Source organism: Lepus europaeus, chromosome 10 (genome assembly GCF_033115175.1).
Source record: "Lepus europaeus isolate LE1 chromosome 10, mLepTim1.pri, whole genome shotgun sequence".
Classification (NCBI taxonomy): Eukaryota; Metazoa; Chordata; class Mammalia; order Lagomorpha; family Leporidae; genus Lepus; species Lepus europaeus.
In genome coordinates this window covers 238,686-262,797 of record NC_084836.1, presented here as the reverse complement: position 1 = coordinate 262,797, position 24,112 = coordinate 238,686, and the positions used below count along the sequence as shown (strand labels likewise).

The 24,112-nt window shown below is 67.0% G+C and overlaps 5 protein-coding genes across 9 annotated transcripts; 1 reads left to right on the top strand and 4 right to left on the bottom strand.

The window, feature by feature from the left end:
- Nucleotides 1-440: 440 nt before the first annotated feature.
- LMF2 (lipase maturation factor 2) lies at nt 441-4,442 on the bottom strand. The gene is made up of 14 exons (XM_062202614.1): nt 4,320-4,442; nt 3,787-4,040; nt 3,647-3,675; nt 3,320-3,543; nt 3,058-3,236; nt 2,723-2,864; nt 2,488-2,622; nt 2,314-2,419; nt 2,138-2,234; nt 1,866-2,048; nt 1,555-1,723; nt 1,360-1,471; nt 1,189-1,285; nt 441-1,095 (listed from the first exon to the last, which is right to left on the bottom strand). The coding sequence occupies exons 1-14, from the start codon at nt 4,411-4,413 to the stop codon at nt 796-798; spliced, it is 2,121 nt and encodes a 706-aa protein (XP_062058598.1). The 5' UTR covers nt 4,414-4,442; the 3' UTR covers nt 441-795.
- A 205-nt stretch (nt 4,443-4,647) lies between these two features.
- On the top strand, nt 4,648-15,078 carry NCAPH2 (non-SMC condensin II complex subunit H2). Of its 4 annotated transcripts, none has more exons than XM_062202612.1 (20): nt 4,648-4,852; nt 9,174-9,275; nt 9,925-9,980; nt 10,083-10,167; nt 10,246-10,314; nt 10,415-10,494; nt 10,572-10,717; nt 10,935-11,018; nt 11,398-11,516; nt 12,927-12,998; nt 13,338-13,404; nt 13,516-13,623; nt 13,748-13,801; nt 13,913-13,983; nt 14,063-14,156; nt 14,239-14,307; nt 14,393-14,448; nt 14,531-14,632; nt 14,721-14,870; nt 14,938-15,078. In XM_062202612.1, exons 1-20 carry the CDS (start codon nt 4,745-4,747, stop codon nt 15,076-15,078), a joined length of 1,833 nt encoding a protein of 610 aa, XP_062058596.1. In that variant the 5' UTR covers nt 4,648-4,744. The 4 variants fall into 4 exon arrangements, with proteins under 4 accessions (XP_062058596.1, XP_062058595.1, XP_062058594.1 ...); XM_062202611.1 differs by having other exon boundaries at nt 11,398-11,528; nt 14,242-14,307; XM_062202610.1 differs by having other exon boundaries at nt 11,398-11,528.
- A 133-nt stretch (nt 15,079-15,211) lies between these two features.
- On the bottom strand, nt 15,212-16,549 carry LOC133767459 (protein SCO2 homolog, mitochondrial). The gene is made up of 2 exons (XM_062201862.1): nt 16,446-16,549; nt 15,212-16,060 (listed from the first exon to the last, which is right to left on the bottom strand). Exons 1-2 carry the CDS (start codon nt 16,547-16,549, stop codon nt 15,262-15,264), a joined length of 903 nt encoding a protein of 300 aa, XP_062057846.1. The 3' UTR covers nt 15,212-15,261.
- A 142-nt stretch (nt 16,550-16,691) lies between these two features.
- TYMP (thymidine phosphorylase) lies at nt 16,692-20,470 on the bottom strand. 2 transcript variants are annotated; one of them, XM_062201894.1, is made up of 10 exons: nt 20,217-20,470; nt 19,869-20,069; nt 19,525-19,727; nt 19,173-19,271; nt 18,731-18,860; nt 18,436-18,554; nt 17,975-18,137; nt 17,665-17,895; nt 17,436-17,576; nt 16,692-17,026 (listed from the first exon to the last, which is right to left on the bottom strand). In XM_062201894.1, exons 2-10 carry the CDS (start codon nt 20,065-20,067, stop codon nt 16,872-16,874), a joined length of 1,440 nt encoding a protein of 479 aa, XP_062057878.1. In that variant the 5' UTR covers nt 20,068-20,069; nt 20,217-20,470; the 3' UTR covers nt 16,692-16,871. The 2 variants fall into 2 exon arrangements, with proteins under 2 accessions (XP_062057878.1, XP_062057877.1); XM_062201893.1 differs by having other exon boundaries at nt 20,285-20,470.
- Nucleotides 20,471-20,577: 107 nt separating this feature from the next.
- On the bottom strand, nt 20,578-21,866 carry CIMAP1B (ciliary microtubule associated protein 1B). Its single transcript, XM_062201861.1, has 6 exons — nt 21,758-21,866; nt 21,473-21,676; nt 21,216-21,320; nt 21,006-21,127; nt 20,784-20,924; nt 20,578-20,658 (listed from the first exon to the last, which is right to left on the bottom strand). Exons 1-6 carry the CDS (start codon nt 21,864-21,866, stop codon nt 20,578-20,580), a joined length of 762 nt encoding a protein of 253 aa, XP_062057845.1.
- Between the last annotated feature and the right edge of the window lie 2,246 nt (nt 21,867-24,112).

The window sequence follows — 24,112 nt, the reverse complement described above, 5'->3', positions numbered from 1 at the left end:
TCCATACACACCACACTCTGCCAGCCCAAGGTTCCCTCGAGGTCAGGTGCTCAAAATTAACTTCCATAGGAAGAAACTTTCTATTTTTATTCCATTTGAAAGGCAGAGTGCCGCCACACCCTACACAAAGCTGGGTCACCCCCAGATGCCTGCAACAGCACAACCGCTGGGGCTGGGCCAGGCCGAAGTCAGGCACCCGGAACTCCAGCCTGGTCTCCCCTGCGCCAGGGACTCAGGTACTTGAGCCATCACCTGCTGCCTCCCAGCAAGAAGCTGTATCGGAAGCAGTGTAGTGACCCGAGCCAGGTCCTCTAGTAGGGGACACGGGACTGCTGTGCCCCATACCCACTCCTCAAACCGACTTAATAGAGAGCACTGAGCCCAGGGTAGAGACCAACTTCAGGCCTCCCCAGCGGGAGGGAAACAGCAGGCAAACAGCCAGCACTCAAGACGCCTTTATTGGTGCACGGATCCTCAGAACAGTGCTGACCACCACCCTGCAGACTCAGCCTTGTGCCCAGGCTGGGCTCCAGGCTCAGACCGCGACAGCCTGGAGAGGGTCCTGAGCTGGCTGAGCTGGGTCACGCGGCCATCTCCTGGGCCAACTGTGGAGGCAGCAAGGCAACCCTGGAGAGGGACGCTGTTGGTGTGAGGGACTGGTGGGCCCTCAAAGTAGCACCCTGCATCAGTGGGCAGCACCCTAGCCTGCATCTGCTTGGCAGGGTGGCGAAGGCACGGTGGGTGGGGCCATGCCTGCTGCAGGTCAGAGCTGAGAAGGGACCGGCCCTCTGGAAGCTACTTTTTCCGCCGAGAGGCCCGAGAGGTGCTGCTACAGTTGCTGGGGGCCGGGGCGGCCTGTCCACGGGCAGCTCCCCCATCTTTCTTGGGGGCTGGCTTGTGCTTCTCCCCATTGGCTAGTGGGAAGGACCGGAGTAACCAGGGGGCCAGCAGTGCCTGCATGATTTTGATGGTGCCTACAGCCACAAGGAGTCCCCAGAGCAGCGTGGGGGCCTCCAGGGGAGACAGCTGAGCGCGCACCCAGTGGAGGGCCTGGGCCAGGATGCTGGAGCCACGGGCCCGGGGTGGGCTCTTGTCCTGTGGAGGCAAGACAGAGGAAGGCCCACAGAGGTCATCCCAGCACTGGGGGGCCATCCTTCCGCCCCTCCCTCTGCAGTGCCACCCTCCTACCTGAAGCCCAAACTGCTGGAGCAGGGTCTCCAGGGTCGGGTCCCCCAGGGACACGGGTGGGAAGAACTCTTCTACCCACTGGCGTCGCCACCACCGGCTGCAACAGGGCTAGACGTTCAGTGCGTGGCTTGAGCCCAGGGCCTCCCGACCCTGCTGGAGCCCCATCCTTACCTCTGTTCCCCAGGCTGTGAGAACCAGTACTTGTACCGCTGGGCGCGGATATAGGTGGGCGGCTGCTTGTGGAAGGGGTACCTGGTGACGTGGTTCTGGATCAGGCGGATCACTGTGGGGGAGGAGGGGGCTCAGCACCATCCCCACATGCCCCCACCCCTGCTCCTCCCTCGGCCCCACCCCACCAGGCCTCACCAGGCTCCTTTCCCTGTAGCAAGCGGAGCACCAGGCTCGTGAACCATGGGCTGTGTGTGTGTGGGCCCAGGGCTGCAAACCACATCTGCCAATCCAGGCGTGGCTGATGGGGGACCACGACGGGGGGCGGCTGGCTCATGTTCCCGGGTTTGTACATGAACTCGATCTCCTGCCCAGTGGGGCCAAGGTTAGCTGGGCCAGGCAGACCTGGCCCCTGCCACCCCAAGCTTATGACAGGGCTGGCCGCCCAGGGACGTCTGGGGCCAGCTAGACATGGTCTCCACTGCCCCCCGAGCCAACGGGAAGCTCACCGTCCAGTGATGTCCATCGTAGCTGCCTTCCAGCACCACCTCAGGCCGCCCACCCAGACCCGTCATCCGGCGGAAGAGGCCGTAAGAGTTGGCTAGCTGCAGGTGCTCCACAGCCCCAAACAGGCGGTGCGTCCCAGCCCAGAGGCGCCCGTGGGTCTCGGGCTCCATGTAGGAGTAGGGTACCTGCGACAGGGGAGCAGAGGCTCAGTGCTGTCCCTCCACCCCTGCCCATCCCCCGCCCCCCCCCCCCCCGCCCCTGTGCTGCCACCCACCAGGCTGATCAGGAACAAGACCACCGTGGCACCGCCCCAAACGGACAGCTCCACCGAAGCACACAGCTTCCGAAGCCAGCCCTGCACCTGCGTCCACCTGTGGGCGGGGGTCCCAGCTGTGAGTCCTGAGCTCTGCCGAGAAAGCCGTCCCCTCCCGCCCTCTCTGGGCTGCGCACCTCCAGAGGGCAGTGAGCAGCTCCCAGGCGAGGGAGGCTGCGCCCAGCCACATGGTGGGCAGGGTCACCGTCTTCAGCCACTGGGAGAACTGGTGGAAGGTGAAGGCTGCAGAGAGAGGGGTGTGAGGAAGGCCAGGCTAGCTCCCGCCCTCCGGCCCCGAAGCCGGCACTCACTGGTTCTGGAGTGGATAGTGCGCTGCTGCCAGTTGACCTCCAGGCCGAAGTAGTGCATGGTGCCATAGGCCAGCAGCCCGTAGACGGCCAGTTCCAGCAGCAGGGCCAGTGTGACCAGCAGGGCCTCGGACCGGGCTGTGGAGCAGGACAGTCGCAGATTGGTGCAGAGTCTGAGGCCGGGAGGAGGGGCGCAGCCAGAGAGAAGCAGACAGCAGGGGTGCAGGCCGCCACTCACCGGGGGGCGTCTTCTTGCGCTGGCCTCGGCCGGGCCCGGCTGCCAGGTGCCGGTCGTCCAGGAGCGCGGTGGTGAGCACCAGGGTCAGCAGGTTGAAGAAGTTGTAGTTGCCCGTGACGATGATCAGGATCTGCAGCAGCACCTGGGGGTGTGGGGCTGTTCTCAGAGCAGGGTGGGCAGCCCAGGGCCCCGCCGACCCGCACACCTACCCTTCCCCGGGCCCACCCTCCACACCTGGAGTGCCTTCCTGACAGCAGCTGCCGCGCCCCCAGGGCTGAAGCGGACCATGCATGCCCGGCCGGCCGTGTAATGCTGGCTGAGCCCCACCGCCCCACCTGGGAGTAGAAGGCGGCCAGGCGCAGGCGGCGAATGGGGGCGAAGAACAGAGGAGGGGCCGCGATCTCGATGACGAAGGTGCCCACCGCGCTGAGCCTGTGCAGCCAGACGGGCAGGTGGTGGGCAAACCAGGCGGCCGGCGTGGGGAGGCACTGTGTCTCATAGTGGTAGGTGAGCGCTGCAGGGAACGGCGGGGGGGGGGGGGGGCGGTCAGAGCTGGGCCGAGCCCCCAGCCCACCCCAGGCCAGGTCGGGACCTCACCAGTGAGCCCCCACCACGCAGGGCAGCGGCTGGTCAGCTTGACTACGCCTGAGGCGAACATGAGGCGAAACAGCAGCCAGCGCACCAGCCAGAAGGGGAGGCCCTCGTGGGGTGAGGCCCCCTCCGACCGCCCCTGGGGGGCCTGCTTGCGGCGTCGGCAGAGGGGCCACCCCAGCGGGGCCACCAGCACAGCCAGGAAGCCCGTCTCCAGCAGCAGGGAATCCCTACGGGGACACCAAACAGCACAAAGGACCCTTCCCCATCAAGACTGTGCCCGAGGGCAAACCCCCCACCTCTGCCCAGCCCCCCTGCCCAGCAGCCACTCACCACTGGAAGTAAAGGAACACCTGGCCCACCTGCGGGGAGAAGGGGTGTCAGGGGCAGGCGTGTGCATCTGCACAGTTCGGGGCGGGCTGCAGTCCCGCGATGGGCCCCGGTGTGGCGGGGCGGTCAGCAGCCACACTTGCCTGGTAGGCCGACAGGTAGGCGGCCCACAGGAGCAGGTAGACCAGGAGGTGGCGCAGCGGGCGCAGCAGCAGGGCACCCAGGGCCAGCAACGTGCCCAGCAGGCTGAGCAGTTCCAGGCCCTGGGCGGTGTCCAGCCCCAGCACGGGTGCCTCCCACAGCAGCGTCGGCGTCTCCCACAGCTGCTGCAGGCGCCCCTTGCCCTGTGGGCGCAGCGTCCTCCGCGCGGGCAGGATGCCCTCGGGGCCGTACAAGCCTGTGGGAAGGCGCGTCAGGCCGAACCCGCCCGGCCCGGGGCCCCAGGCCAGCCCTCCCCAGCCGAGGTCCGCGGGGCCGGGCCCCCGGGGCCCACGTCCTCGTCCGCCCGGCCGGAGCCCGGTCCGCTCCGGGTCGCGTCACGCCCGCGGCGCGTCTCGCGGCCCCGCAGGACGCCCACCGCTGCCTCTACCCCTCGCGCAATCCGGACCCTCCCCCGCCTGCGGACGGCGCGGGAGAGGAGCGGGCGAGAGGTCCCGCGCGCCCTCGGCTCCCTCACCCGGGATCTGCGTGTACAGGGAGGCGAAGGCGAACATGAAGATCGCCGCCACGCCCTGCAGAAAGAGCTGCCGCGGGAGCCGGACGCCCGCCATGTCCGCTACGCGGCCCGCTGGAGCAGAGCCCACGCCGGCCCCGCCCCGGCCCCGCCCCGGCCCCGCCCCGGCCCCGCCCCGGCCCCGCCCCGGCCCCGCCCCGGCCCCGCCCCGGCCCCGCCCCGGCCCCGCGCGTTTCCGCCGCCCGGCGCCGGAGTTCCCCGCGCAGGGCGCCAGCCGCGGTGACGTCATAAGCACGCGCCGCGCCGCGCACGCGTACTTTCTGGGCGGGAAACAGCAAAATGGCGCCAGAACTAGTGGCGGGCTGAGGACGCGGGCCCCCTCGGACGCCCGCCCTGTGGCCTTCGGGCCGCCCGGCCCCCTCCCGGACATGGAGGACGTGGAGGCGCGCTTCGCCCACCTCCTGCAGCCCATCCGCGACCTCACCAAGAACTGGGAGGTGGACGTGGCGGCCCAGCTGGGCGAGTACCTGGAGGAGGTGAGGGCGGCGGGGGAATGGCGCGGGGCGGCGACGCGGGCCGGGGGCTGCCGGGGACCCCGCTGCCTCCGCGTCCGTGGCCGCGCTCGGCCTCAGGCTTGCTGTGGTCCCCCCCTCCACCCCCGTTCCTCTGTCAACGCGCCCGGAGCTGCTCCTGCTGGGAGCTGTGGAACCGGTTCGGTAGGCGGCGGCCGCCGTCGGGAGGGAGGAGGCGACAGGGCCGCCGCCTCCTCGGGGTTCTGTGCCTGGGGCGGGGCGCCTGCCGGGACCGCCGCCGCTTCACCCGCGCTCGGGCCCCGACGTCAGCGGCCGGATCGGAGGGCGCCCGCAGGGTCCTCGCCCAGCAGCTCCCTCCGCCTTGAAACAGCGACGACAGGGTTTCTTCCTATTTTTGTGCTTATTTGTTTTTCTCCTAAGTGTTGAGATCCCGGGGGTGGGGGCGGCCCGGGTCACCGTCTGACACGTTTCCCTGCACAGTCTCATCTCCGTGGTTGTATTTCCATTTTATTTGAAAGGCAGAGAGATCGTTTTCATTCTCTGGTTTGCTTCCCGAATACCCACAGCAGCCAGAGATGGGCCAGGCTGAAGCCAGGAGCCCAGAACTCGATCCGGGGCACCCAGGTGCTTGGGCCACCATCTGATGCGGAGTGTGCTTTGGCAGGAAGCAGAGGACCCAGGACTCAAGCCTGGCCCTGTGGCGGGGTCCAGGCATCCCAAGGACTGGCTCCTTGTCGCCCTGGACGCCCACCCTGGAGCCACGTCCATGGCCGTAAATATTGCCCGGCGGCCAGCGTTGTGGCCCCAGGAGGTCAAGCGCTGGCTCGAGTCTCGGCTGCTCCACGTCCGATCCAATTTCCTGCTGAGGTATCTGGGAGAGAAGTGGAAGATGGCTCCGTTGCTTTGTCCCCTGCACCCACCTGGGAGACCTGGATGGAGTTCCAGGCTTCAGCTTGGCCCAGGCCCCACCGTCACCACTTGGGGAGTGAAGATGGAAGTTAACCTTTCTCTCTGTTACTCTGCCTCTTGGATAAGTACATTTTTTAAAAGTTTCCTTTTTTCCAAAGACTTATTTATTTGAGCGTCAGAGTTACAGAGACACAGAGAGAGATCTTCCATCCGCTGGTTCACTCTGCAAATGGCTGGAGCTGTGCTGATCAGGAGCCAGGAGCTTCTTCCAGGTCTCCCTCATGGGCGCAGGGGCCCAAGGACTTGGGCCATCTTCTGCTGCTTTCCCAGGCCACAGCAGAGAGCTGGGTCAGAAGAGGGGCAGCTGGGACACAAACCACGCCCGTATGGAATGACAGTGCCACAGGCAGAGGCTTAGCCTGCTAGGCCACAGTGCTGGCCCCGATAAATCTTTAAAAGAAAGAAGTAGTTCCCTGCCTAAAACCCCTCGTGTGTTTTCCTGCACTCAGCTTAGAGTCCAGAGTTCCTTCCCTCCGCCTGTCCCTCTGTCTGTCAAGCCTCGCTGCAGCCTGTCCTCCTGCGAAGCTGGGAACTCGTCCAGCTCTGCCATGCGGGTGGCAGGCACCGACGGAGCTCTCGCTGGGGGCAGGGGCTGCAGCTGGGACCAGGCCCAGGCTCTCTGCTCCGGGACACCCGGGGCCTGGTCGTCCAAGTGGGGGGAACCTGTGTCTGAAGGTTCTGGGGTGGGAGGGGGCCCGGTGCAGGGGGCCCTGACCAGGCCCAGGCTCTCTGCTCCGGGACACCCGGGGCCTGGTCCTCCAAGTGGGGGGAGCCTGTGTCTGAAGGTTCTGGGGTGGGAGGGTGCCCAGTGCAGGGGGCCCTGACCAGGCCCAGGCTCTCTGCTGCGGGACACCTGGGGCCTGGTCCTCCAAGTAGGGGGAGCCTGTGTCTGAAGGTTCTGGGGTGGGAGGGGGCCCTGACCAGGCCCAGGCTCTCTGCTGCGGGATACCCGGGGCCTGGTCCTCCAAGTAGGGGGAGCCTGTGTCTGAAGGTTCTGGGGTGGGAGGGTGCCCAGTGCAGGGGGCCCTGACCAGGCCCAGGCTCTCTGCTGCGGGACACCTGGGGCCTGGTCCTCCAAGTAGGGGGAGCCTGTGTCTGAAGGTTCTGGGGTGGGAGGGGGCCCGGTGCAGGGGGCCCTGACCAGGCCCAGGCTCTCTGCTGCGGGATACCCGGGGCCTGGTCCTCCAAGTAGGGGGAGCCTGTGTCTGAAGGTTCTGGGGTGGGAGGGTGCCTGGTGCAGGGGCTCTGTGGGACTGCCATGCAGTGAGCGGGGTAGGGGTGGTCGGAGAGGGAGGCGGCCGGTGCTTAGCATAGCAGGTGTGTGCCGAGTATGCCGGAAGCCGGTGGGCGTCTGGGTGGAGCAGTGTGAGTACTGGCTCGTGGGTGCGGTGAGGGGAACAGAGCAGGAGGAACACTGTCACGCAGAGGTCCTCTCGGGAGGGGGACGTGGAATTGGCAGGGGACTAGGTATGGGGTTAGTGGGGTGAGAGAGGAGCTGCTTGAGCGTCTGGGTGTGGGTGGGCGGGGTATCGGGTTCAGCTGCGCTTGCTCCATAGGCGTCCGGGTGTGGTGCTTGAAGGAGGCATTGGTTGTGGGGTCCTGGGAGCAGGTGTGCTGGCGGGGCTGGGGTCACAGCAGGAGGGCTGCTTGGTTGTCCTGCTCCTGTGTCCTCGTCCGTCGGCTGACCCAGGCGCCCTTGTTGCTCATTGTCAGTGGAAGCAGCTCTTCCCCTCTGGGTGTGCCGTGGTGCCTGGGAGGCTCATTCCCCAGAGCTGGGTCCTGCCTCTGCCGATGCCTCAGTGCACGCCTCAGTACACGGTGGTGGCTCTTCACCTGCCTGGTGTGCTTCCATCCGTTTCCCAGGCTGTGCTCTGATATCATTGCTGGTTCTGTTCCCCAATGGTTGTTGGGACCAGCATCCGGCGCTGAGCTAAAGCCCGGGACCACTGATGCTGCTCACAGCCCATCAGGGTCACCTGACGGGTGCAGGAGGCTCACAGCCCACCGGGGTCACCTGATGGGTGCAGGAGGCCCCAGGCCCACACTGACAGGGTGCAGGAGGCCCAAGGCCCACACTGATGGGTGCAGGAGGCTCCAGGCCCACACTGACGGTGCAGGAGGCCCCAGGTCCAACTGACAGGTGCAGGAGGCTCCAGGCCCACACTGATGGGGTGCAGGAGGCCCACAGCCCACTGGGGTCACCTGACGGGGTGCAGGAGGCCCCAGGCCCAACTGATGGGTGCAGGAGGCTCACAACCGACCGGGGTCACCTGACAGATGCAGGAGGCTCACAGCCCACCGGGCTCACCTGATGGGTGCAGGAGGCCCCAGGCCCAACTGACGGGTGCAGGAGGCTCACAGCCCACCGGGCTCACCTGACGGGTGCAGGAGGCCCCAGGCCCACACTGACGGGTGCAGGAGGCTCCAGGCCCACACTGACGGTGCAGGAGGCCCCAGGCCCACACTGACGGGTGCAGGAGGCCCCAGGCCCACACTGACGGGTGCAGGAGGCCCCAGGCCCACACTGACGGGTGCAGGAGGCCCCAGGCCCACACTGACGGGTGCAGGAGGCCCCAGGCCCTGGGGACACTGCAGGATGCTCTGCACCGTAGACAGCTGGGGCAGGCATTCCAGCGGGTGACACACACAGGAGCTTTAGGTGGTATTTGCTGAGAGGGGTGGGGAGGGCAGTGGGCAGGGAAGGTCTCTGCAGAGATGAGATGTCGGGGTGTTTGGATGTCTCTGGAGACATTGGGTGGCTGTAAATGTGGGCCAGAGGCTCAGGACAGCTGGTCTGGAGCTGGTTCTAGGAACCACTGGCCTGGATGGATGGAGGTACGGGGCAGAGGGTGTGCCGTGGGAGAAGACAGAGAGAGCCGAGCTGCCAGCACGCTAGTGTTTAAGGGAAGGTGGGGCCTGGGGAGGGTGAAGAGGGTTACAGCGCTGGCACCGTTGCCCGGTTCCCTGTCCGAAGGGTAGAGGCCTCCCTGCTTTGTCTTCTCCACCCCGGGTGTGGCTTCCTCCTCTCTCAGGGTGAGGGGGCTTCTGCTGGCGTCTCAGAGCTGGCCGTGGTGTGGGTCGGTGCAGTGTGGTGTGCCTTCTGCAGGGAGCTGCTGTGCCGCTCTGACATACCGTGGTCCGTGTGTTCTGGGGACCTACCCCTTCCAAACTCTAGGCCTCAGAGGTTACAGGAAGTGAGGATGCTTGCAGAGACCTGTCTCCTCCCAGAAAGCAACCAGGGACGGCCAGTGAGCCCTGCAGAGCTGGGGCCGCCAGTCCCATGCTGCTCTCTGGTGCTTGGAGGCAGTGAGCGCACATGGCCGCAGCGCCCCTGCCCTGGTGTCATTTCTTGCAGCTGGACCAGATCTGCATTTCTTTTGATGAAGGCAAAACCACAATGAACTTCATTGAGGCAGCGCTGCTGATCCAGGGTTCAGCGTGCGTCTACAGCAAGAAGGTGGGCTCCACCACTGCGCCTGGCTTGAAGCTGGTGGCCCGCAGGCAGGGGCGGCCCTGCTGCTGGCTCATCCCGTCTGTGACCTGCCTCCCCAGCGCCTCACCCCTGTTGCTCACACATTTTAACGAATGGCCAGGAAGGGCTGTCACGGTGCTGCTGGGCTGTGGTGGCCCAAGGGTGCTCGTGCACACAGGGACCCCCTCCCCCTGTCTGGTGGATGCTTGGTCACAGCCTTGGAAATCCCCAGTTCTTACACCCATGGTTGTGTGGAGGAGGCGGGCGAGAAGCGGGGGAGGGCGCTGTGCTGGCTCCTTAGATGTGGTCTGGGACTTCGGGCGGCACAACACCAGCCATGGTGCCTGGTCGCCATGGAGGAGCCTGGTCTGCAGGGCCCGGCTGCCAGGGCCGTGCGAGGTCTCGCCGTGCAATGTCCAGGCTGTGCTGTGGAGCGTGGGGCAGAGGAGAGATGAGAGTTTAACTTGAGGATTAGCTCGAGTTGAGGATTATTTTTGTGGACAACATTGGCAGGGTGTGTATGGGAGGTTTGCAGGTGATAGCTGGGCTTGTTGCAGTGTCAGGAGAGCCTCGGAGGAGGCCCTGGACCACTGGGGGCCTCCTCTCCGCCTCATGGCCCGCCTCTCGTTGCCAGGTGGAGTACCTGTACTCGCTGGTCTACCAGGCCCTTGATTTCATCTCTGGCAAGAGGTGAGTGCCGCACCTGGCTTCCATCTTCACAGCCCTGCTCTTCTGGCCGCTCAGGAGGTGCACGGCCTCCTGGGATGCCCATTGGACCCTCCTCTGTCTCAGGCGAGCCAAGCAGCTCTCTTCAGTGCAGGAAGATGGGGCCAGTGGGGACACCGGCTCCAGGGCCCCCCAGGATGCAGAGGACGAGGTGTGTTCCTTGGGCTTGTGGCCCCTGCCCTCTGAGTGCCTGCTTGGGCTCGGTGCCATGAGCTCTGTCTCTCCACAGTTCCTGTCGCTGGACGACTTCCCCGACTCCCGGGCTAACGTGGACCTGAAGAATGACCAGGCACCCAGTGTGCGTGTCCAGAGCTCTGGGTGGCATGGGCTTGGCACTGCCCTTGGTGCTGTGGTGAGCTGCCGGGCCCTGTGCGCTTACCACCCTGCTCCCTGTGCAGGAAGTGCTTATTGTCCCTCTGCTGCCCATGGCCCTGGTGGCCCCTGATGAGACAGTGAAGAACCACCACCCCCTGTACAGGTATGGGCCTGAGCCCGGGGCTGGGGAGGCCTCCTGGGGCAGGGTCTCTGTAGCGGGTGTGTTTTTTGCCAGCACAGCCGTCAGGGTGAGATCCTGGCCAGCCGGAAGGATTTCAGGATGAATACGTGCACCCCCCACCCCCAGGGGGCCTTCATGTTGGAGCCGGTGGGCGTGTCCCCCATGGAGCCAGGGGGCTCATTCCCCATGGCGAGGAACCAGAAGGGTGAGGGCCTGGGTGCGGGGTCCTGGTGGGAAGGAACAGAGGGTCTCTCGGTATGGACTGCCTGCTGTGGTCTTGCCCCCCGCTGCCCAGTGCCTGCCCTGTGGGAGACAGCAGCTGAAGCTGTCCTCCCACGCTGCTGTGCCGTGGCTGTGTGGGCCGTCTTGGTGCTGGGGCCTGGTTCCTGATCCTAACCCGGCCCGATCCCCGTCTCTCCCAGAGGCTGGGAGGGCTGAGCAACAGCCGATGGAAGTCTCTGAGAGCAGGAGCCCTGTCCCCGTGCCCAGCTTCTCCCAGCAGCCAGGTGAGAGGCTTGGCCCTGCAGGACCCACACAGCTGAGGGCCCCAGGGAGTGGAGCTTGGTGGGTGGGGCTACCCCTCTGTGGCCTGGGGGGATAGTGAGGCACAGCCATAGCCTTGGAGCCAGTGCCTCTGCAGTCAGGCCCCCACCTCCCCAAGACCTGGCCTGACTTGGTTCAGTGCCTGCCCCCCGACCCTCCTCCTGGGCCTTCTCTCCGAGCAGACAGGTGGCAGCATTTAAAGAGGAACACTTGCTAAGAAATCAGATGAACAAACAAAGCGCAGCAGTGTGAGGAGAGTGAGGGGCTCCCCGCTGAAGCCCCTGGCGAGAGAGTGGCCTGTTTGCTCCCCATCTCCTGTCTGGTCTCTCGCTCCCTGCCCAGGCTCCTCTCCAGAAGGCCCAGCGCCCAGTGGTGGGGGTGACGACGATGATGCCCAGGAGGCCGCAGAGATCCCAGAGGCTGTCGCCCCCAAGGCTGCCCAGGAGCCCAGGAGCCCGGAGGTGGGGCCCCACGTAAGCTGAGGGCCCAAGCTGCCCACTGCGGGTGGCCAGCTCGCACCAGACTGCTGGTCTCTGCTCACGATGCCCGGGGGGCTGCCCCAGCCAGTTCTGATGCACCTGTGGCTCAGGGACAGCTGGTCTCCAAGGCTGGCTCCTCTGGCGGTCTGGAGGCCTCGCTGGTCCTCCCTCAACTCCCAAGGGTCAGCTGTCCAGCAGAGAGCTCAGCCTGCCCTGGTGTTATATGTATTCTACTCTTTCATGATCACTACTTTGTATGATCTGAGTTTTTTTTTTAAAGATTTTTGTTTTTCTTTTATTTTTAGTCCTGGAACTCTTGGAACTTCCTGTTCCCAAAGAGGGTCAGTTTTTTTTTTTTAAAGACTTTTTTTTTTTTTTTTTTTTTTTTTGACAGGCAGAGTGGACAGTGAGAGAGAGAGACAGAGAGAAAGGTCTTCCTTTGCCATTGGTTCACCCTCCAATGGCCGCCGCGGTTGGTGCGCTGCAGCCGGCGCACCGTGCTGACCCAATGACAGGAGCCAGGTGCTTCTCCTGGTCTCCCATGGGGTGCAGGGCCCAAGCACTTGGGCCATCCTCCACTGCCTTCCCGGGCCACAGCAGAGAGCTGGCCTGGAAGAGGGGCAACTGGGACAGAATCCGGTGCCCCGACCGGGACTAGAACCCGGTGTGCCGGCGCCGCAAGGCGGAGGATTAGCCTAGTGAGCCGCGGCGCCGGCCAAGACTTATTTATTTGAAAGGCAGAGTTACAGTGAGGCAGAGGATGGGACAGAGAGGTCTTCTATCAGCTGGTTGACTCCCCAAATGGCCTCAACGGTGAGGGCTGGGCCAGGCTGAAGCCAGGAACCAGGAGCTGCACCCAGGTTTCCCGTATGGGCGGCAGGGACTCCTACTCTCTGCTGTCCCAGCCATACTAGCAGGGAGCTGGGCTGGAAGCGGAGTACTGTGCTCTGAACCGGCATTCCGGTACAAGATACCTGCGTCCCACGCAGCAGATAGCTTGTTGTGGTGCTATGTCCACTGTTTTTTTTTTTTTTTTTAAAGATTTATTTATTTATTTGAAAGAGTTACACAGAGAGAGGAGAGGTGTGTGTGTGGGGGGTCCTTCTATCTGCTGATTCACTGCCCAATTTGCCGCAACGGCCCCAGGGCTCCCATGCAGGTGCAGGGGCCCAAGGACTTGGCCATATTCCACTGCTTTCTCAGGCCATGCAGAGAGCTGGATTGGAAGTGGAGCAGCTGGGTCTCCAACCAGCGCCGAATGGGCTGCTGGCGCTTCAGGCCAGGGCGTTAACCCTGGCCCTGGGGTGGGGTAGGGTTCTTGACACTGCTGGGGTACCCAGAGGCCTGGGTGCAGAAGGCGAGGTGATGGGGCCCTGTGGGCTGTCTTTGCAGAGCCCCACGCTGCCCAGGAGGTACATGCTGCGTGACCGAGAGCGGGCCCCAGAGCCCCCACCCCAACCTACGGTGAGGCTGTGCCCCACCCCTCTGTCTGCTCCTGCTGGCCTGGGTGCCTCTGTCTGAGCTCCCAGTCTGTGGCCCTTCAAACTTGATTAAGGAGTTTTCCAGAAATAAAGTCTTCCCTCTTCTACAGCTCTGGGGCTCCTGTCCCTTGCTTGCCTGTGTGTCTGCCATCCCTACCCCCTGATCTGTGATCCTGGATCCAATGTTAGCTGTCAGCCCCTTCCCCGCACCCTTGTCTGTGGCCCTGGGCCCCGGGTGTCAGTCACTTCTCGGTGCTGGGGCTTTGGGAAGGGGGTTGTGTGTCTCCCAGCTCCTGAGTGTCTGGTGGTGCTCTGTTCTCAGGAGACTCCAGACCCCTGGCAGAGCCTGGACCCCTTCAACTCCTTGGACTCTAAGCCCTTCAAGAAAGGTACTTGGGTGGGGATAGTGCCAGTCAGGCACCTCTGGCTGGGTCTGGAGCACAGGGTACGATGGTAGGGGGTGCTGTGTCCCACCACACAGCCGCCCCGTCTGCCCCCAGGTAGGCCCTACTCTGTGCCCCTCTGTGTGGAGGAAGCCCCGGGACAGAAGCGCAAGCGGAAGGGCCCAGCCAAGCTGCAGGACTTCCACCAGTGGTACCTGGCTGCCTGTGAGTGGGAGCGTGCTGTGCCCTGGGAGCTGGGAGGCCAGGCGGGTGCCCGGAGTCAGAGCTGGCCAAAGCTGGGGGCAGCTCAGGGCTTTGGCTTGGCTCCTGCTGACTGAGCTGCTCACAGATGCAGACCCTGACGACAGTGGGAGGTCCCGGCGAAAGGGCCCAAGCTTTGCAGGTGAGGCCGGGTCCTCTGCACTCCTCACCCCACCCCACGGGTTTCCAAGGATGCGGGGGGTGCCGGCAGGGCCTGGGAGGGACGGAGGAGTCCCTCACGGTCTCTGTTCAGACATGGAGGTCCTGTACTGGAGGCACGTGAAGGAGCAGCTGGAGACCCTGCGCAGGCTGCAGAGGAGGGAGGTGAGTGCTGCCCACCTGCTGCCCACCCGCCACGGCTGCTGGGAGGTGGCCGCGCCCCTCACAGATGCTCTCTGCACAGATGGCCGAACGCTGGCTGCCAAGGGCCGAGGAGGAGCTGTGGCCTGCAGAGGACGACCGCCTGGAGGGCTCCCTGGAGGACCTGGGGGCGGCAGGTGGGCACCTGTGGGGGCTGGCTGAGGGCTCAGAATCCACTTCCAGCCGAGTGGCTACCCCAGGGCTTCTCGTGTCTCCCAGCAGATGACCTGGAAGCTGATGGGTGTGTGGAGGCTGAGGACGCAAGGCCTGGGGAAGCCACTGGCCTGGGTAGGTCGGAGCGGGCAGCTGGCCAGAGTGTGCGGGAAGGGTGTGGTCCTACAGCTTCAACAGTGCTCACCTGCCCCTTCCCCAGACGCAGAGGCCCTGCCTGCCTCCCTGAGCTACGAGGAGCTGGTTCGAAGGAACGTGGTAGGCCTGAGTAGGGGTGGGGGTGGGGTGGGGCGCCCCTGGGCTCCGCCTGTGAGCTGATGGCCTCCTGGTCCCTCCCCAGGAGCTCTTCATTGCCACCTCCCAGAAGTTTGTCCAGGAAACGGAGCTGAGCCAGCGCATCAGGGACTGGGAGGACACCATCCAGCCCCTGCTGCAAGAGCAGGTGAGCTGGGACCTAGGACCTGCTGCTGGCCCAGGGCCTGTGCAAGGCTCGGCCCAGGCCCGAGGTCAGCATGCCCCTCCCCATGCAGGAGCAACACGTGCCCTTTGACATCCACACCTACGGGGACCAGGTGGTGTCACGGTTCCCCCAGCTCAACGAGTGGTGTCCATTTGCAGAGCTGGTGGCCGGCCAGCCTGCCTTTGAGGTCTGTCGCTCCATGCTGGCCTCCCTGCAGCTGGTGAGTGGCCAGGACGCGTGGGAGGGGGAGACGGTCCCTGGACCCTGCTGACGCCCGACTCCTACAGGCCAACGACTACACAGTGGAGATCACCCAGCAGCCGGGGTTGGAGGCGGCTGTGGACACCATGTCCCTAAGACTGCTGACGCACCAGCGCGCCCACAAACGCTTCCAGACCTACGCAGCACCCTCCATGGCCCCGCCCTGAAGTGGGGGTGGATGAGGCGTGGGCTTGGGAGCCCTGTCCCCAGCATGTGGTCCCTGCAGTGCTGCCACCTGGCTGGCCCAGCCTAATAAAGTCGCGTCACCACGCCACCTGCTCCTGACGTTGCCTCTAAGCGCCTGCCCCAGAGGAAAGGCTGCCTGGCCACACGCACGGAGGGCACTCTGTTTAATGGTCGGGCAGGATGCTGCGGAAGGCGGCCATGTGCCGCCGGACGCTGTCCGCGATCTGCTCAGCTGACCTGCCCCTGCCGTAGTAGTCCGTGAAGAGCCCGTCGGGGCTGAGCAGGTAGATGGCGATGGAGTGGTCCACGATGTAGTCCTGGTCCTCGTCCTTGGGGCCGGCACTGTAGTACACGCGGTAGCTGCGGCTGACCTGGGCCACTTGCTCCGCTGAGCCGGTCAGACCCAGCAGCCGCGGATGGAAGTCCTGCACGTACCGGGCCATGGCCGAGACGTCGTCCCGCTCGGGGTCCACAGTGATGAAGACGGGCTGCACCGCGGGCAGGCCGGGCTCGGCCTCCAGCCGCCGCACCACCTGCACCAGCTTCTCCAGCTCGTCCGGGCAGATGTCTGGGCAGTGAGTGAAGCCGAAGTACACCAGCACCCACTGGCCCCGGAAGTCGGCCTTGCAGCGGGCGCGGCCGTGGTGGTCCAGCAGGTGGAAGTCGCCCTGGCCCACGGCCGCCTGGCGCAGGGCCTCTGTCCGCCGCTGCTGCTGCCACTGCTGCTTCTCAGCCCGCAGCGCCAGCCAGGCCCCGCCCAGCCCAGCCCCAAGCAGACCCGTGACCAGCAGCCTGGTGCGAAGCCCAGGGCCCCGAGGCTGGCCCTGCCCGCCCGGCTCTGCAGGGCGCTGCCTGGAGAAGGGCCGGGGCCTCGCACACAGGACCTGACTTCCTGGGGTCCTCGGCTGGGAGAGCCTGAGCCATGCCCTGGGCGGGGCCCGCAGCAGCATGGATCTGGTGCTCCTGCAAGAGAGGAAAGGTGCTGGCACCTGGCGGGGGCAGGACGGCGCTCACCTGTGCCCGCACCTCGGCACTGGCCCGAAGTAGCTCGCCGCCTGCCCCGCGGGGTCCCCGAGCACGTGGCTTGGTGCGGTGAGCCCATTCCTTGTCAGCAGGTGGGCGGCAAAGCCCCCTCCCCCGTAACCCACTCCTGTCATCTGCCGGGCCGCCCCACACCGACCCAGACCCGGCCGCATTCCCGCCCCGGCCCCTGCCCCGACCCTGCTCACGGGACCCGGACGGCGCGCCAGGCGCGGGCCTCGCGGCTTCCCCTGCGGGCGGCGCTCAGCTTGGGCCCGCTGCAGGGGCGCAGGCGCCACGGAGAAGTCGCGCGCGAGGAAGCCCTCACCGGGTCCGGCGCGGCCGAGGCTTCGCGGGCTCCCGCAACTCCACCGCACTTGCCGCTTCCCCGCGCGAGCTCGGCTCGCCAGTGTAGTGCGGCGCGAGGCGCATGCGCCGACACGGGCGCGCGTGCGCAGTTGCAGCCAGCTCGCCGGTGGTCACGTGTCCCGGCCCCTCCCAACCCGAGCCCCGGCCTGCTGGGACCCGGGCGGCCTCTCTGCTTTTTTTTTTTTTTTTTTTTTTTTTTTTTTTAAAAAGGTTGATTTATTTGGAAGCGTTACAGAGAGCGGGAGAGACGGGGCGAGGTTTTGCATTCGCTGGTTCTCCGCAAGTGGCGGCAGCGGCCGCAGCCAGGAGCTTCGTCCGGGTCCCAACGCGCTGCAGCCGTACTCGAACCCGCGGTCTCGGAGGCGCCGGCGTCTGCCGGACCGCGCTAGTGCGTCGCGGGCGGCGGGAGGACGAGCTCGGCGAAGGGGGAGGGGGCGGTGAAGGGCTCGCGGCCGGAGAGCACGAGCGCCCCCTGCAGGGCGCGGCGCTGCGGGGCGCCGAGCGCGGGCCGGTCCAGGTGCACGCGGAGCCAGGGCGTCCCTGCGGGTGGGGGCGTCAGCGCGGGGCGGTCGGGGCGGGCGCACTGGGGGCCCGTCCCTGCGGCTGGGGGCGTCAGCGCGGGGCGAGCGGGGCGGGCGCACTGGGGGCCCGTCCCTGCGGCCGGGGGGCGTCAGCGCGGGGCGGGCGGGGCGGGGTGGGCGCACTGGGGACCGTCCCTGCGGCTGGGGGCGTCAGCGCGGGGCGGGGTGGGCGCACTGGGGGCCCGACCCTGCGGCTGGGGGCGTCAGCGTGGGGCGGGCGGGGCGGGGTGGGCTCACTGGGGGCCCGTCCCTGCGGCTGGGGGCGTCAGCGCGGGGCGGGGTGGGCGCACTGGGGGCCCGACCCTGCGGGTGGGGGCGTCAGCGCGGGGCGCGCGGGACGGGGCCCGGAGCCGAGGCGGGGTGCTCACCGCGGCGCAGCTTCTGTCCCACGGTGACCAGCAGCTCGGCGCCCACGCCGTGCCGGAGAGGCTGCCCCGCGCGGCTGCGCCCGGCCCCCAGCTCGTGCAGCACCAGCGCCAGCACCAGCGCCCGGATGCGCTCCACGGTGCCTGCGGGAAGAGGGCGTCGTGCGGGCGCGGGGCTGGGGGAGCGGCGGGGTTGGGGCTGGGCGCGGGGACCGGGGTGGCCGACGCTCACCATCCGCGGGCGAGCACAGCTCCTCCTGGTGCTGGGCGCAGGGCAGCAGCTGCCGGCGCTGAGCCGGGGTCCCAGCACACAGGGCTCGGGCCAGACCCGCGTCCACGCCCTGCCCCGCGAGCATCCGCTCGAAGCGGTCACGAGCCGAGCCGTCGTCCAGCGCCGCGGCCACTCGCGCGGCGCCCTCGGCCTGCGCCTCGGCCTGTCCGCTGAGCCAGAGCAGCGCGCCCCCTGCCGGCGGGGTGGGGCTTAGGCGCGGCAGGGCGAGGGTGCCCCCGCAGCCCCGCGGCCGCACCCTCACGGCCCTCACCGAGCCTCGTGACCAGGTCTCGAAGGTCTGGCGGCCCCACACCGTCCAGGCAGAGCAGCGCCTCCTCCACCTCCAGGGTGTGGCCCACCGTGCGGCCCAGGGGGTTGTCCATGGCGGTCAGGGCTGCGGCTACCCGGATCCCCAGGCCTGCCCCCACGCCCACCTGCAGACAGAGGTCCTCCTGCAGCCCCGGCTGAGGTCGCGCAGGGCTCCGGTGGCCACTAGGAGCTGGCCGTGTGCCAGCCTTCCGTGGTGGAGGTGGCCATGGAGGACTAACCCAGGCCTAGGGCGGGGTCAGCCTGGATGGGTCAGGTCCAAGGGGGTGGGGTATGCGTGAAGTCGGTGGGACTTCGGGCTGGGAACGGACGATGGGACGGGTCGGGGAGGCTGGGCCCCTGTGGGGAGACCCAGGGACACACAGGCCACTGCTGCAGGGGGCCCCAGCAGGCACAGGGGCTCACCAGCGCCCTCGCCAGCTCCCGGGCTTGCTCCTGGCTGGGGAAGACGGCAGCCTCTCCAAACTTAACGTCCACCACCAGAGCGGACAGTCCCTCCACAGCTTTCTTACTGAGGATGGAGGCTGTGAGGGGAGACGGGGGGCTGGGGTCAGAGGGGCCACGGCCCTGTGATGGGGGTGACAGTGCCGCCGAGGTCAGCCCGTGAGCTCACGGCTGGGCATCGTGAGCGCACACTGGCAGGGGTCAGCGAGATGGTGTGTGACCCCCGGGAGGTCAGAGGGGAGGGTCTGCAGGTCACCTGTGATGAGCGGCAGGCTGTCCACGGTGGCCGTGACGTCCCGCACTGCGTACAGGATTCCATCCGCGGGAACCAGCTGCTCGCTCTGGCCCACGATGCAGCAGCCCACTTGCTCCAGCAACGCTTGCATCTGGCCAGACACCCGCCCTCTGTGACCTCTGACCCCAATCAAGGACCGCACGGCAGCAGCGGCCTTGACGAAGTGCGAAGACGTGGCCCGGGACCCATGAGGGATTCTGGGAAGTGCCCAGCAGTGGTTGTGCCCTTTGGACGTGATCAGTCCCCTGAATGGCCCCGATCAAGGCTCCAGCGATGACTCTGACCCAAGTCCAGTGATTGCCAGAGGCCCCGGAGTAATCAAGATCCTCATTAGTGACTTGATTAGCGACCCGACAGAGATCCTCATTGATTATGGCCGGTGTGCCCAGCGACCCAGCCGTACCTGCTCTGGGCTCTGGAGGACGCTGAATCCAGGAATAGACTCTAGCTTATCCAGGGTGCCCCCTGTGTGTCCCAGACCACGTCCACTGATCATTGGCACCTGGTGGGCAGGGATGCTGAGCACGGCTGCACCCCCCACCCGGGCCCCGCACGTCCCCTGGCCACCCCTGGCTGGGACAGCTGCCGTGGGTGCTCAGCCCGTGGAGAGGGAATGGGACTGTGGAGGAGGTCCGTACACATCCCTGGGGGCCTCAGGAAGCCCAGGTCCCGCCTCTGGGGGCTCCTGTCAGGGCCAAGCTTGAGGCTGGGAGCTGCGGGGTCAGATTCCAGCGCGGAGGGGCGTGGTCTCTAACCTTGCAGCCGCACGCAGCCAGCGCTGGTGCCAGGACCAGGCTGATCTTGTCACCCACGCCCCCTGTGGAGTGCTTGTCCACCAGCTGCTGGTGCCAGGCCTCTGGCCACTGCAGTTGCTGCCCAGACTTGGCCAGGGCCTGGGTCAGCGCCGAGGTCTCCTCCAGATCCATGCCCTGCAGCCGGATGGCCATCAGCATGGCCCCTAGGTGTGGGGTATGGTGGTGTAGGCGGGTAGGCGCGGCGTCCCCGCCCACTGGGGTCAGTGAGGGCGCAGGGTGCGTCGGTGGACTCCCGGGCCGGGTCAGGCGAGCCCAGCCCTCCCCGGCGCAGGCCCCCGACGCACCGATCTGCGCATCCTGCGCGCTGCGGTCCACCACGGCGCGCACGAAGCCCCCGATGTCCGCCTCGGTCAGGCGGCCTCCGTCTCGCTTGGTGCGGATCAGCTCCGGGAGCTGCCTGGGCTCCGGCGGGGCTTCAGCAGGGCCCCGGCCCCCTCCTGCAGCGGGGTCCCCGGGCGCGCCTGGGGTCTCAGGGGTCGTCATTGCTGCGGGGACGCCATGGACGCCTGGCTGCCGCGGCCCGCCCCCGGCGCCCGCCCCCGCGCGCCGCTCCCACCCGCCTCCCGCGCGCCGCTCCCACCCGCCTCCCGCGCGCCGCTGGGTCCGCGCCTCCGTGCGGTGTCTGTCAGTACCCGTGTCTGCGTCGCCCGCCCGCGTCCGACGCCCGCCTCTCGGCCTCGCGACGTGGCCCGGGCCCTACCTCCGCCGTGCGGCGGCCCTGCCCCCTTCCGTCCCGGATGCGGCGTGGCGCGGGTTCGGACCCGCGGCGACGAGCGCTCTTCTCAGACTGCCGCGGGCGGGGACCGCGGCTGTCAGGCCACTCCCGCAATGACCGCGGAGCGCGGACTTCCGGGACCCGGAGGGCCCGGGGCGTGCGGCGGGTGCGGTCGCCCAGCGTGCCCTCCCCGCCCCCGCGTCGCCGGCGCAGCACAGAGGGACAGGAGGCGGGCTCATGGCTGGCGCGGGAAGCTTTAAGTGAGCGATCAGGACCGGTCAGGTGTCCAGGTCGGCCAGGGCCGAGGCCAGATACTCGGAGTGCCGGATCCCGAAGCTCCAGCCGCGAGGCTTCCGGGGCTGCGGGGCCGGGAGACGCCGCTGACACGCAGGGTCGGCCGCGAGCGGGCGCTTCGGCGTCTCCCGGGATACTCTCTCGAGGGCCTTCACCCCCCGCCCGCCCCTCGCCCCGTGCGCCGGACCACCTGGTCCACGTTGTAGGCCGCCGGCCCGGGCTTCTGAGTGCTGTCTTGCGGGATGGACGTCCGCGCCAGCATCGAGAACTGCGGGGCCCTGGACTTGTAGACCCCGGGGCTCACCACGTGGTAGGCGCAGGGGCCTGGGGTCTGCGGGGCGGCAGGAGCTCAGGGTCGGCCTCCGTCGGCCCCGCCCCCGCTCTCCGCCGGCCGCCCCCGCCCGAGGCCCACCTTGCTGAGGTCCTCGAAGCAGCTGCCCAGGGCGCTGCGCCCGTAGATGGAGTAGGTCGGGGCCGAGGCTTTGCCGATGACGCGCGGGCCAAGGAGGGAGGGCACCGTGTAGGCCCCGGGGCCTGCGCGGGAGCCCGTGGGCGGTCGGTGGGGCCTGCGCACAGGCTCGGGGTCTACCGTCCCAGAGTGCGGGGCCGAGCAGGTGCTCACCTGGGGTTTGCTGCTGGGTGCGGACACCCCAGTTCCGGGGCGCGATGGTGTGGCGGGGCGCGCAGGGGTACGTCGCGTTCCCCGCACGCTCCGGGAAGTACCTGCCTGCGGGGCGGACCACGGGCGTCGGTCTGGTGGGAGTCGGAGCCCCGCGCGGGGCTGGGGGCTGCGGGTTTGGGGACCCGGACGCTGGAGCGCCGGTTATGGGGGTTCAGGGGACTCGGGGCGGGGTGGGGGGCGGTTCCAGGGGTCCTGACCAGGTCCCGGAGTACGGAAGGGCGCCGAGTGGCGCGGGCGGCCGTAGATGGAATAGGCGGGGGCGCAGTCCAGGCCGCGCGCGGTCATGCGGGCGGGCACCAGGTAGCCGGGTCCCGGGCCGCATGTGGTCAGCTGAGTCTGGAGCCGCGCGCCGAAGGAGTAGGCGGGGGCCCGAGGCCGGGACGGGTCGTGCAGGAGGTAGCCTGCGGGGATCCAGCGTCACCTTCTCGCGCGCCCTGCCGCGCCCACCGACCCGCCTCCCTGCCGCCCGCAGCCCCTGCTACCGGTGTTGGGCGGCAGCTGGTACTTAGGCCCAGGACCGCTGTAGAGCGCCGCGATGGGGCCGCGCGGCCGGTGCGGTCGCCAGGGCCCTACCCAGACGTCCGAGCCCATGGCGTGGCCGGGAGGCGCTCAGGGCGCTCGGCACCTGCGGACAGAAGGGGGCGGCCGCGGCCCCTCCACCTGCAGTTCGCGGGGAGCAGCCTTATCCCGCTCCCCCGGGACCCGCACCGCCAAGGCGGGCGGGGCCGGGGACCCGGGCTCTGGGCCCGCGAGCAAGAGGTGCTGCCCGGCTCCGTGAGGGCCATCTCTGACCCCTGCCCGCGCGAGGGCTCCGTCCCAGCTCGCGGGAAGGGATTCCCTGGGGGTGGGGGCGCGGGCGATTTGGGGGCGTCGGGAAGGGCTGGGGAGGGCCGGGGGCGCACTGACCTGCTACGCTGGCTCCTGGCTCACGACGGCACAAGCAGGGAGGCTGGACGCGCCGCTCCCAGCTCCCAGGGCCCATTGTGTCTCTGCTCGCTTCCTGGCAACCGCACCAGCTGCCCCCTCCGTGCCCGCACCCAGCAGGCTTCTGGCTGCAGACTGCTGGGCAGGCCTGGCCCTGGCCTGCCGGGGCGCGGAGTCGGACACCTCTGCGGACTGAACGCCAAGTGTGAGGGGAAAGGAACGGGTCCCCAGTGGCGGCCGCGGGGCCAGTCTGGTCAAGAATGGGGTTGCTGGGGGGATATTTGCGAAGCGCTGGGTGCTGAGTCACCGCGGGGCCATGCCTTGGTCCACAGGTGTGACCAGGCACTGGCTCGGTCACAGTGGCTGTTTGATCATGAGTCGGCTCCCCGGCCTGAGTGGGTGCCCCCAGAGCCCTGAGTTACTGTTACTGGACACCGGGTCCCGGGGGGGGGGGTGTCTCAGGTCCCTGGGGGCTGCTCTGGGGATGTGGCTCTGCAGGCCCAGTGCCCTCCCTGCTTCCTGTCGCTGCTGCTCTGGAGCCAGTGGTTAGGGTTACAACCCCAGCCAGGTGCTGCGGGCGGTCGGTGGGGTCTGCACACAGGCTCGGGGGCTCCCGTCCCAGAGTGCGGGGCCGGGCGGGTGCTCCCCGGCAAGGCCTCTCCTGACCTGGGCCTCCTTCCTTTGCGGGTGAGTGTGTTACGCAGCAGCGAGAGCCTGGCCAGGGCCCGGGTCAGGGCGCAGCAGGCTGGGCCATGCCATGCAAAGCCAGCGTCCCACGTCCAAGTGTGGCTCCCTGCCCATGCACCTGGGAAAGCCGCAGAGGACGGCCCGAGTGCTTGGGCCCCTGCACCCAGGGCGGAGACCCAGAAGAAGCTCCTGGCTCCTGGCTTCAGCCTGACCCAGCCCTGGCTGTTGTGGGCATGTGGGGAGTGAGCCAGTGGACAGAAGCTCTCTCTGTCTTTTGAATAAAAATAGATGCATAAATGAGAAAGGAAGTCGCCTCACTGGTCTGGGGTGCCAGACAAAGGGATGCACAGAATATTAAAAAAAGGGGGGGGGGCTGGCGCTGTGGCACAGTGGGTTAATGCCCTGGACTGAAGCTCTGTCATCCCATATGGGCGCCGGTTCAAGTCCTGGCTGCTCCTCTTCTGATCCAGCTCTCTGCTGTGGCCTGGGAAAGCAGTAGAAGATGGCCCAAGTCCTTGGGCCCCTGCACCCACGTGGGAGACCCGGAAGAAGCTCCTGGCTCCTGGCTTCGGATCAGCGCAGCTCTGGCCGTTGAGGCCATATGGGGAGTGAACCAGTGGATGGAAGACACCCCCCCCCCCCACTGCCTTTCATTCTCTCTCTGTGTAACTCTGACTTTCAAATAAATAAATACATCTTTTAAAATTATTTTATTTATTAGAGAAAGAGGAAGAAATCTCCCATTCCCCAAATGCCTGCAACAGTCAGAGCTGGACTGGCTGAACACAGGAACCTGGAACTCCCATCCGGGGCTCCCATGTGAGTGGCAGGGGTCTGAGCACTTGGGCCGTCCTCTGCTGCTTTCCCAGGTGCATTAGCAGGGAGCTGGCTCAGAAGTGGAGCAGCAGGGACTTGAACCAGCACTTTAATATGGGATGCTGGTGTTGCAGGCTGTGGCTTGACTTGCTGCACCAAAACATTGGCCTCTAAGAAATCTTTTCACTTAGTTAAGGGAGGGAGGGAGGGGGAGGGAGAGAGAGAGAGAGAGAGCGAGCCCATCTGCTGGTTACTCCCTAAATGCCCACACCAGCTGGGGCTGGGCCTGGAATCCAGTCTGAGTCTCCCATGTGAGTGACCGGGGCTCAGTATCTGAGCCATCGCTTGCTGCCCCCTGGTGTGCACCAACAGGAAGCTGGAGTCGGCAGTGGAGCTGGGCCAGACCCAGG

Coding starts and splice junctions, on each gene's coding strand:
- LMF2 (XM_062202614.1), bottom strand. CDS start 4,413: ATGGCGGGCGTCCGGCTCCCGCGGCAGCTCTTTCTGCAGGGCGTGGCG. Junction 1,724..1,865: donor ACGATGGACATCACTGGACG/GTGAGCTTCCCG, acceptor CCCACTGGGCAG/GAGATCGAGTTCATGTACAA. Junction 1,286..1,359: donor TCACAGCCTGGGGAACAGAG/GTAAGGATGGGG, acceptor GCCCTGTTGCAG/CCGGTGGTGGCGACGCCAGT.
- NCAPH2 (XM_062202610.1), top strand. CDS start 4,745: ATGGAGGACGTGGAGGCGCGCTTCGCCCACCTCCTGCAGCCCATCCGC. Junction 14,157..14,238: donor GGAGGACCTGGGGGCGGCAG/GTGGGCACCTGT, acceptor CGTGTCTCCCAG/CAGATGACCTGGAAGCTGAT. Junction 14,449..14,530: donor AGCTGGTTCGAAGGAACGTG/GTAGGCCTGAGT, acceptor GTCCCTCCCCAG/GAGCTCTTCATTGCCACCTC.
- LOC133767459 (XM_062201862.1), bottom strand. CDS start 16,549: ATGCGCCTCGCGCCGCACTACACTGGCGAGCCGAGCTCGCGCGGGGAA. Junction 16,061..16,445: donor CCTCGGCCGCGCCGGACCCG/GTGAGGGCTTCC, acceptor CCTCTCTTGCAG/GAGCACCAGATCCATGCTGC.
- TYMP (XM_062201894.1), bottom strand. CDS start 20,067: ATGACGACCCCTGAGACCCCAGGCGCGCCCGGGGACCCCGCTGCAGGA. Junction 19,272..19,524: donor TGGCTGCGTGCGGCTGCAAG/GTTAGAGACCAC, acceptor CCTGCCCACCAG/GTGCCAATGATCAGTGGACG. Junction 18,861..19,172: donor TCCTCCAGAGCCCAGAGCAG/GTACGGCTGGGT, acceptor GTGTCTGGCCAG/ATGCAAGCGTTGCTGGAGCA.
- CIMAP1B (XM_062201861.1), bottom strand. CDS start 21,866: ATGGGCTCGGACGTCTGGGTAGGGCCCTGGCGACCGCACCGGCCGCGC. Junction 21,677..21,757: donor CCAGCTGCCGCCCAACACCG/GTAGCAGGGGCT, acceptor GGATCCCCGCAG/GCTACCTCCTGCACGACCCG. Junction 20,925..21,005: donor GCTTCGAGGACCTCAGCAAG/GTGGGCCTCGGG, acceptor GCCGCCCCGCAG/ACCCCAGGCCCCTGCGCCTA.